The following is a 10,772-nucleotide window of genomic DNA, read 5'->3' on the forward strand; positions in this document are numbered from 1 at the left end:
AATAATAATAATGATGGTGATGATAAAAATATCGAAATCATCCGGGCCATGTCCCCTGGGCAATGCCCTTGCAGACGGCCAATTTTCTCACAACAGGAGCGACTTGCAGTTTAGGTTCTTGTGGGTTTTTCCGGGCTATAGAGCCATGTTCTAGAGGCATTCTCTCCTGACGTTTCGCCTGCATCTATGGCAACCAGACCTCACAACCTCTGAGGATGCTTGCCATAGATGCAGGCGAAACGTCAGGAGAAATGCCTCTAGCACATGGCTCTATAGCCCGAAAAAACCCACAAGAACTGAGTGATTCCAGCCATGAAAGCCTTCGACAAGACATTGACATGCAGTTTCTCAGGCCGAGCTGGAGAGCGGGGGGCGGGGCTTCACGGACGCAGCCAATGGGAGGAGGTCGAAGGCCGGCTGGAGGGAGGGAGGGAGGGGGGGAGGAGGGTGCTCCTTCGCGGGCGGGGCGCGCGGTGACGTCACTCCCTCCCCTCCTTCCTTCCCTCAGAGGCCGCCTTCTTTCTGGCCCCGCCCCCTCCTTGCAACCCGTGGATCAAAGCCGGAGAGCGGCAGCCAGCCGGCCAATGGGGGGCCTCCATTGGGCGGTGGAGCGTCACGGGCTCGGCCAATGGGAGGCGGGGGCGGGAGGGAGGGAGGGGCTTCTTCCGGGCGGGCCTTAGCAGAGCCGGGAGGGAGGGGGTCGCCTGATGCCGAGAGAGAGAGAGAGAGCGAGGTGTGTATAATATCTCTCTCTCTTCACAATCCGGGCCTTGCTTCCGGCACTCTCCCTCCCCCCCTCCCTTCCTCAGCGCCACGGGCTCAGCCAATGGGAGGGCGCAGGCCGGGAAGGGGCGGGGCTTCTGAGCGGGCGGCTCTCCTCACTCAGCAGAGCCCGCTCTTGGCGGGAAGGCGAGAGAGAGAGAGAGGCTGTCAATCACCCTGGCCTGACTCCTCCCTCCCTCCCTCCCTCCCTTCCCCTCAGTCGGGGGCTGACTGACTGACTCTCCTCGGCGGCGGAACTGAGGAACTTCCTTGCCCGCCTGCCCGGCCTCGGCGCTCTGGCTGGCTTCTCTCTCTCCCTCACGCCCCCCCCCCCCCCGTATTTTGAACTACAGCTCCCAGCATTCCCCGCAGCACCCGCCCCCCCCCCGGCTCTGAGGAGAATTGAGGGAGCTCAAGTCCGAAAGACCTCCTCAGGGAGGGAGAGAGGGGGGGCCCACGCCTGTCCCAAAGAGTCCTGAAATGAGTTGGCCTGTCCCCCCCCCGTCCCCCCCCCCCCCCCCGCTGGAAGTCTCTAGAGAGAGGAGCCAACTCCAGAATGAATAGAATGTATTGTTGAAGGCTTGGGTTGCTGTAGGTTTTGTCGGGCTATAAGGCCATGTTCTTAGAGGCATTCTCTCCTGACGTTTCGCCTGCATCTATGGCAAGCATCCTCAGAGGGAGTGAGGTCTGTTGGAACTAGGAAAATGGGTTTATCTATCTGTGGAATAATGTCTAAGGTGGGACAAAGGACTCTTGTCTGCTGGAGCTAGGTGTGAATGTTTCAACTCACCACCTTAATTAGTGGGTTGTTGTAGGTTTTTTCGGGCTGTATGGCCATGTTCTAGAGGCATTCTCTCCTGACGTTTCGCCTGCATCTATGGCAAGCATCCTCAGAGGTGGTGAGGTCTCTTGGAACTAGGAAAAAGGGTTTATATGTCTGTGGAATGACTTGGTGGGGCAAAGGACTCCTGTCTGCTGGAGCTAGGTGGGAATGTTTCAACTGACCACCTTGATTAGCACATAATGGCCTGACAGTGCCTGGAGCACACTTTTGTTGAGAGGCGATGAGATGTCCTTGTCTGCTTCCTGATCCTGAAGATGGCCACAGGATTGTATGGCCAAAGGCTTTCGTGGCTGGAATCACTGGGTTGTTGCAGGTTTTGTCGGGCTATAAGGCCATGTTCTAGAGGCATTCTCTCCTGACGTTTCGCCTGCATCTATGGCAAGCATCCTCAGAGGGAGTGAGGTCTGTTGGAACTAGGAAAAATGGGTTTATATATCTGTGGAATAATGACCAGGGTGGGGCAAAGGACTCCTGTCTGCTGGAGCTAGGTATGAATGTTTCAACTCACCACCTGCATTAGCATTGAAAGGCCTGGCTGAGCCTGGGGGAATCTTTTGTTGAGAGGTGTTAATCTGTGCCTGGTTGTTTCCTCTCTGCTGTTTTGCTGTTGTAATTTTAGAGTTTTTTAATACTGGGAGCCAGATTTTGTTCATTTTCATGGTCTCCTCCTTTCTGTTGAAATTGTCCGCATGCTTTTTGTGTATTTCAATGGCTCTCTCCTGACGTTTCGCCTGCATCTATGGGAAGCATCCTCAGAGGGAGTGAGGTCTCTTGGAACTAGGAAAAAGGGTTTATATATCTGTGGAATGATGTCCAGGGTGAGGGAAAGAACTCTTGTCTGCTGGAGCCAGGTGGGAATGTTTCAACTGATCACCTTCATTAGCATACAATGGCTTGACAGTGCCTGGAGCACTTCACTTCACTTCGGTGATCCCTCATTGGACGAGTAAGATGGTCTTCCATTATTTATTTGTTTGTTTGTTATCTAGACTTGTATGCGGCCCCTCCCTTCCCTGGGGCTCAGAGCAGCTTACAACAATAGCTAAAATCTAACAAAATTTAAAAACAATTTAAAACAATTTAAAAACAGCAATATCAAACATCAAAAGCCTGTCGAAACAGGTCTGTCTTCCATGCCCTGCGTTTCCTTGTGGGTTCGTAGGTGGCTGTGGGGCCCTATTCTTGACCCGCATCTTCTCCCACAGTGAGGAGGGCATCGGTTTCCAGGTGGAAGGTGATCTCGGTCAGGGTTGGCTTGACGCACCTTCCTCCTGGCACGTTTCTCTCTTTCACCCTCCACTCGTGCCTCCTCGATTCTGCAGCACTGCTGGTCACAGCTGACCTCCAGCTGGAGCGCTCAAGGGCCAGGGCTTCCCAGTTCTCAGTGTCTATGCCAGAGATTTTAAGGTTGGCTTTGAGCCCATCTTTAAATCTCTTTTCCTGCCCACCAACGTTCCGTTTTCCGTTCTTAAGTTCGGAGTAGAGCAACTGCTTTGGGAGACGGTGGTCAGGCATCCGGACAACGTGGCCGGCCCAGCGGAGTTGATGGCGGAGGACCATCGCTTCAATGCTGGTGGTCTTTGCTTCTTCCAGCACGCTGACGTTTCCCTGCTTGTCTTCCCAGGAGATTTGCAGGATTTTCCGGAGGCAGCGCTGATGGAATCGTTCCAGGAGTTGCATGTGACGTCTGTAGACAGTAGCCCCTCCCCCTGCTGGAGGTCTATAGACCAGCGGTCATCAAACTTTGTAAACAGAGGGCCAGCTGGTCACAGTCCCTCAAACTTTTGGAGGGCCGGATTATAATTTGAAAAAAAAAAGAATAAATTCCTATTTGTAGTGCAAAAGACATTTAAGAACAATACTAGAGGGGACGTGGTTTTAAGAAGGGGATTTTCAGGGGTGTTCCCCATGCCCATACGTCCTGATTTACTGCCATCTTGGCCTATTTCTGCAGTAGGCCTCGGTTTACAGGAAATGCGGATTGCTTGAGAAATCAGCGCTCCAGAAAAAGAAGTTACTATTTTCATTTTAATTATTGTGTTGTAGGGGCAAAGAAACCAAAATATTTCCCAAAAAAGGCAGAAGCCCCCTTTCCAATGGGAAGGTGGCTTCTGCCTCTTTTGGGAAATATTGTGGTTTCTTTGCCCCTACAACACAATAATTAAAATGAAGTACAATTTAAACAAACATACTCTTATTAGTATTTCAATGGGAAATGTGGGCCTGCTTTTGGCTGATGAGATAAGGTGGTTGTTGTTAATAATAATAATAATAATAATAATAATAATCCTTTATTTATACCCGACTACCATCTCCCAAAGGACTCGGTGCAGCTTACAAGAGGCCGAGCGCAAGCACATAAGTAAAAACAACAACAATAAATAAATTCATAAACAAAGCAGTAAACATTAACAAAACACCACGAAGCATTCAAACCTATGGCAGGGCCAAATGTAATTATTAAAATTTTAAAAATATGCTGGGCGTGACCAGGTGACATACGATAGGTGTTTGGAGAGGGGTGGGGCGTGCAGACAATCCCGGATCTCTAGTAAAGTGCATTTAGGGACATATTGCTTGGAGTTTCCTTATTCTGGGAAGGCACACTGGAACAACCACGTTTTCAGGCTCCTCCTAAAGACTGCCAGCGTTGGGGCATGCCTGATGTCCTTGGGGAGAGAGTTCAAGAGTCGAGGGGCCACCACCGAGAAGACCCTGTCTCTCGTCCCCACCAATCAAGCTTGCAATGCAGGTGGGATCGTGATCAGGGCTTCTCCAGATGATCGAAGAGATCGTGTGGGTTCGTAAACAGAAATGCGGTTGTGTGCTTCCAACTCATTTCAGACTTAGCCTGACCCTGAGCGAGGGCTGGGAATATGACCTTGGAGGGCCGTATCCGTCCCTCGGGCCTTAGTTTGAGGACCCCTGGTCTATAGAGACGAGGCAACTCCAAACTAAATAGACTTCAGGTTAGAAAACGACACACTCCCGAACCATCACCAAACAACATCAAGGAGGCTTCAGAAAGCGGCTTCCTTCCCGGTCTTTTCCTGTTAAATTAAAGCACTTAATAGCGTCCAAAGATTTATCCATTGAGGGGTGTGTGTGTGTGTGTGTGTGTGTGTGTGTGTCAGTCAATCTGTCAGAAGCCTCGGATCCTCGGGTGCGGAGGGGCCTCTTTCGCTCTTCCTTCCTTTCCTTCTGCCAGGAAGGCGGGCACCATTCAATCCCTCTCCACAGATCGTACAACCCTATTTATTTATTTATCTATTTACGACATTTATATGCCCGCCCTTCTCTCTCACCCCGAAGGAGACTCAGGGCGGCTTACAAGTAAAAAGGAAATTCAATATATTATTATTATCATAGCACAATAAAAATATTATATATTACATTGTACTATAACATTATACTGTAATACTATTAGGAACATTACAATTAATATAAAATATATTGGCTGATACCCAATCAGAGGATGGGCTGGAGAGGTCTCTGCCTTGGTCCTTTCACTATTGGCTGCCACTTCCCGGCGGATGTCAGGTGGTGCAGTGTAATTTCCCCCGTTGTGTAGGGCGCAGACACCCCATGATAATGCGGCATGTCTCATTAAGAGCCACACCCACTGTTTTAGCGTGGTGAGATGTGTTCCATATTGGGCATGCATACTCAGCAGCAGAGTAACATAGCACTAGGGGAGATGTCTTCACTGTGTCTGGTTGTGATCCCCAGGTTGTGCCACTCAGCTTTCGTATGATATTGTTTCTGTTGTTGTTCATTCGTTCAGTTGTCTCCGACTCTTCGTGACCTCATGGACCAGCCCACGCCAGAGCTCCCTGTCGGCCATCACCACCCCCAGCTCCTTCAAGGTCAGTCCAGTCACTTCAAGGATGCCATCCATCCATCTTGCCCTTGGTCGGCCCCTCTTCCTTTTTCCTTCCACTTTCCCCAGCAAAATTGTCTTCTCTAAGCTTTGCTGTCTCCTCATGATATGGACAAAGGACTTCTACTTTGTCTCTAATATCCTTCCCTCCAATGAGCAGAAGTATGGACTGGTTGGATCTTCTCGCTGTCCAAGGCACTCTCAGAAATTTCCTCCAACACCAAAATGTGTTTCTAGCACCCACTTTTTGCTTGATGTTCAGGCAGTGCTTCTTGTAGTGCTTCATGGTCCAGAGTGACTCCAGGTATTTGGGTGCGCTGCCATGCTCCAGTGGGATTCCTTCCTTCCCAGGTAATAATCCTCAGAGCTCGGGATGCTTGTCTGTTCTTAAGGTGAAAGGAACATGTCTGTGTTTTAGATGGATTAGGGATCAGCTGGTTTTCCCTGTAATAGGCAGTAAGAGCACCTAGAGCTTTGGAGAGCTTCTTTTCAACCATCTCAAAGCTCCCTGCTTGAGCGGTGATGGCACGATCTTCAGCATAGATGAAACTCTCTGTCCCTTCTGGCAGTGGCTGGTCATTTGTGTCGATGTTGAACATGGATGGAGCAAGCACACTTCCCTGAGGCAGGCCGTTCTTCTGTTTCCGCCCTCTGCTTCTCTGGCCCTGGAACTCAACAAAAAGCTCCTGTTCTCTAGCAGGTTTCCTATGAGGCGGGTGAGGTGGTCGTCCTTTGTGATATTGTACATTTTTCTCAGGAGGAGGCAGCGGTGGTTCACAGTCTCATAGGCTGCTGACAGGTCTATGAAGACATCTCCTGTGATCTGCTGCCTTTCAAAGCCATCTTCTATGTGCTGAGTCAGGTTCAGCACTTGCGATGTGCAGCTTTTGCCTTTCCTGTAGCCAGCTTGCTGTGGGATCAGACAGGGGTCTATTTTTTCCATAATTCTATGCAGAATAAGTCTCTCCAGAACTTTGTAGAGGTGGCACAACAGGGAGATTGGTCTGTAGCTTTTTGGGTCGTTACGGTCTTTGCCTGGCTTCAAGATGGCGATGACTCTGGCTTTCCTCCAGATTTTGGGGATCTGACAGGATGCAGAGCAGTTGTTCATCAGCTCCAGCAGCCAGCGCCTTGCTTTTGGGCCAAAGTTCTTGACTTGTTCCATCCGTAGATCATCCAGGCCATCCCTCCCTCCCTCCTTCCTTCCTTCCTTCCTTCCTTCCTTCCTTCCTTCCTTCCTTCCTTCCTTCCTTCTGTTTGTTGAGTCACCTTTGAACCACAGAAAGTTTTTGTTTCTGTAACGTTCACTCAAAGCATCTGAATTCTTCCTTTGTTTTCATGAATCTGTGACTGCTTTGGCTGGTTTCCGTGTATGTCCTTGAGATACTTTATGCCTCTGTGTCTTGGATAATGTTGGAGGTAAAGGGGGTTTGGGGCTTCGTGTTTAACCTGTTGCTTCTCCTTTCTTGAGCAGGGCCTCATCCAGCCTCTGTTTAAAAGCCTCCAAAGAATCCTCCACTACACTTTGATGCAGAGAGTTCCAGTGCTGAACAACTCTTCTTCCTAATGTTGAGATGGAATCTCCTTTCCTGTAATTTGAACCCATTGCTGCGAGTAATCAGAAAGAGGAAAACAAGTGTCAGGTGTCCATATTAGAATTAAATGTGTATGACACTGTCAACATGGAGGAGAAAGCATATAAATGTATGAAATGTGGAAAGAGCTTTGCTCGGAATGAAAATCTACGTCTACATCAAAGGACTCACACTGGGGAGAAACCCTATAAATGTCTAGAGTGTGGAAAGAGCTTCACTCGTAGTTCAGGTCTACTATTGCATCAAAGGACTCACACTGGGGAGAAACCCTATAACTGCCTGGAGTGTGGGAAGAGCTTTGCTCACAGTGGAGCCCTTCGTTCACATCAAAGGATTCACACTGGAGAAAAACCCTTTAAATGCCTGGAGTGTGGACAGAGCTTCACTGAGGGAGGAAATCTACGTAGACATCAAAGAACTCACACTGGGGAGAAACCCTATACATGCCTGGAATGTGGACAGAGCTTTGTTCATAGTGCAAGTCTAATTTTACATGAAAGGATTCACACTGGGGAGAAACCCTATAAATGCTGGGAGTGTGGACAGAGCTTCACTCATAGTACAGACCTAAAAAGACATCAAAGGACGCACACTGGGGAGAAACCCTATAAATGCCTGGAGTGTGGGCAAAGCTTCATTCGTAGTTCACGTCTACGACAACATCAAAGGGCTCATACTGGGGAGAAACCCTATAACTGCCTGGAGTGTGGGAAGAGCTTTGCTGAAAGTGGAGAGCTACGTGTCCATCAAAGGACTCACACTGGGGAGAAACCCTATAAATGCCTAGAGTGTGGACAGAGTTTCACTCAGAGTTCAAATCTACATTCACATCAAAGGACTCACACTGGGGAGAAACCCTATAAATGCCTAGAGTGTGGACAGAGCTTCACTCATAGTACAGACCTAAAAAGACATCAAAGGACGCACACTGGGGAGAAACCCTATAAATGCCTGGAGTGTGGGCAAAGCTTCATTCGTAGTTCACGTCTACGACAACATCAAAGGGCTCATACTGGGGAGAAACCCTATAACTGCCTGGAGTGTGGGAAGAGCTTTGCTGAAAGTGGAGAGCTACGTGTCCATCAAAGGACTCACACTGGGGAGAAACCCTATAAATGCCTAGAGTGTGGACAGAGTTTCACTCAGAATTCAAATCTACATTCACATCAAAGGACTCACACTGGGGAGAAACCCTATAAATGCCTAGAGTGTGGACAGAGCTTCACTCAGAGTGGAAGTCTATGTGTCCATCAAAGGATTCACACTGGGGAGAAACCGTATAAATGCCTAGAGTGTGAACAGAGCTTCACTCGGAAGGGACATCTACATTCACATCAAAGGACTCACACTGGAGATAAACCCTATAAATGCTGGGAGTGTGGACAGAGCTTCATTGAGAGTTCAGGTCTACGATCACATCAAAGGACTCACACTGGGGAGAAGCCCTATAAATGCCTGGAGTGTGGACAGAGCTTCACTCAGAGTAGAAGTCTACATAAACATCAAAGGACTCACACTGGGGAGTAACCCTACAAGTGTCTGGAGTAATCGTTCTCAACCTGTGGGTCCCCGGATGTTTTGGCCTTCAACTCCCAGAAGTCCTTTCAGATGTAGGCCAAAACACCTGGGCACCCACAGGTTGAGAATCACTGGTCCTGAGTGTGGATAGAGCTTCTCACAGAGTTCATATCTACATTGACATAGAATTCACACTGGAGGGAGTGGTGATAATTGGGATCAGAAAGTCTTTCTAAGAAGTACAAAAGCAACACTTGGATGTCAGAAATGCAAGCACAAAGTTGGGACATTTGATCAGATGTGGTGTATTGTAGACATTTTGAACTAAAATGCATTCCATCATGGAAACAATTAAGGCTAAATGAAAGCATCGTTGTATTTGTTCAGAATGCTGGACGATTGAGTAGAAAGAAACCGTGGGTGGTTACTATGATGATATTCCACAGTGCGAATTGACTCTGCGCGCAGAGAGGGAAGGGACGTCTTATTCCAACGGGAAAAGAATGGCTTTTGAAGATCCGCAAATTAGCAAACTGACAACAATGTGGGCAAATGTCAGCTGTAAGATGTATTAATTGGGAAAGCAGAAGTGTCATTACATTGCGTTATATAAAGGGAGTAGAATAATAAGGGATAAGGAGAGGGAATGAGGCTTGTGGAAGTGACTAATTGTTGGGAGGAGAAAGCCGCCTTGAGTCACTTTCGGGTTCGAGAAAGGCGAGATAGAAATATCGTAAATAGATACAATTGTTTGTTAGTTAGTTCTCTTTGTGTGTCTATGTCGATGTCTGTTTCACTGCTGTTTGTTTCTAATTTAGTATTGAACTTTATGTATTAGTTCGTTTGCTGTGTAGTTCAAGCATTCTATACGATTTCTGCCTTTTTTGAATTGATGTTTTTAATGTCATTTGGGATTTATAGTTCACCTACAATTAAAAAGCATTCTGAACTCCACCAATGATGGAATTCAACCAAACTTGGCACACAGAACTCCCATGACCATCTGGGAGTTCTGGAGGGGTTTGGTGGGCATTGACCTTGAGTTTGGGAGTTGTGGTTCATCTACATCCAGAGAACACTATGGACTCAAACAATGATGGATCTGGACCAAAGTTGGCACGAATACTCAATATGCCCAAATGTGTATACTGGTGGAGTTTGGGGGAAATAGATCAGAGTTGTCACATGCTGAATTCAGAATAACATTCTGAATTCCTCCAACAATAGACTTGGTCCAAACTTCCCACGCAGAACCCCCATGACGCAGACAATACTGTGTTTTGTGATGGTCTTTGGTGACCCCCCCCCCCCAGGGGTCCTGACCCCCAAGTTCAGAATGGCTGCCCTAGGGTGAGAGGGCTACTTGTGTATTAGGAACTTTTAAGACCGTTGATTCAAAGATTCCCGTGGGAAGGTGAAGGGTGTGTAACCTGGCTAACGTGGTCCAAGTGTGGATTCCTCCTGTAACCATAAAGCAGTAAATGGTAACCGTTCAGCGGATACTGCCCGTTCAGTAAATAAACCTCTTTCCCTGTTTGAATAACAAAACGTCTCCGTGTGCCTCACACACATTCCGTGCATTATAGGAGGGAGCCTGTTGAAGTCAATTAAGTGGTGGCAGCGCTCGTATATAAGAGTTACTAGAGACAAAGGGGCCAGCGCCCTCCCCGTTTTGGGACCCCTGTAATGGGTGGGGTCCCCCAAGCTGCCAGGTCAACCTCCCCTTGTTCGTCATAGGCTCCCTTTTGTATTTTTAGGATCTCTGTATACGTTGGCCGTTTCCTCTGCCCCATTCTTCTCTTTGGGCGGCTTCCAAGGGTGGGACCCATACTGGAGTTTTTTGGTGGAATTTCGATTTGTAGCTTTCCCATATCTTGAGTAAGGACGATCGTAGAAAATAATTCCCAGGTTTTTTTAATTTTCTTTTTGTCGTACCACATGTACGCATACCTTCCCCTTCTTAGGTCGAATCCCTCAAGTGACAGATTCTTATTATTGCTTTGGTTGGACCAATCTTTTATCCAGATGAGACCGCAAGCTTCATTGTACAACCTTTGTTGGGGAGTCTGAGTCTGGGTGCTCACCTCCATGGCCTCATTGCGCCCTAGTCTCCAGGGCAGCAGAAAGGAAGCTTGCCCCCTCCTCCTCCCTGTGACTTCCTCTCACGTATTTA

The 10,772-nt window shown here is 48.2% G+C and overlaps 1 protein-coding gene across 1 annotated transcript; it reads left to right on the plus strand.

The window, feature by feature from the left end:
- Positions 1-1,302: 1,302 nt before the first annotated feature.
- LOC137097413 (zinc finger protein 420-like) lies at positions 1,303-9,774 on the plus strand. Its single transcript, XM_067470486.1, has 2 exons — positions 1,303-2,552; positions 6,961-9,774. The coding sequence occupies exon 2, from the start codon at positions 7,169-7,171 to the stop codon at positions 8,606-8,608; it is 1,440 nt and encodes a 479-aa protein (XP_067326587.1). The 5' UTR covers positions 1,303-2,552; positions 6,961-7,168; the 3' UTR covers positions 8,609-9,774.
- Positions 9,775-10,772: the final 998 nt, after the last annotated feature.

The sequence above is a fragment of the Anolis sagrei genome, chromosome 6, assembly GCF_037176765.1.
Source record: "Anolis sagrei isolate rAnoSag1 chromosome 6, rAnoSag1.mat, whole genome shotgun sequence".
In the NCBI taxonomy this organism is placed as follows: domain Eukaryota; kingdom Metazoa; phylum Chordata; class Lepidosauria; order Squamata; family Dactyloidae; genus Anolis; species Anolis sagrei.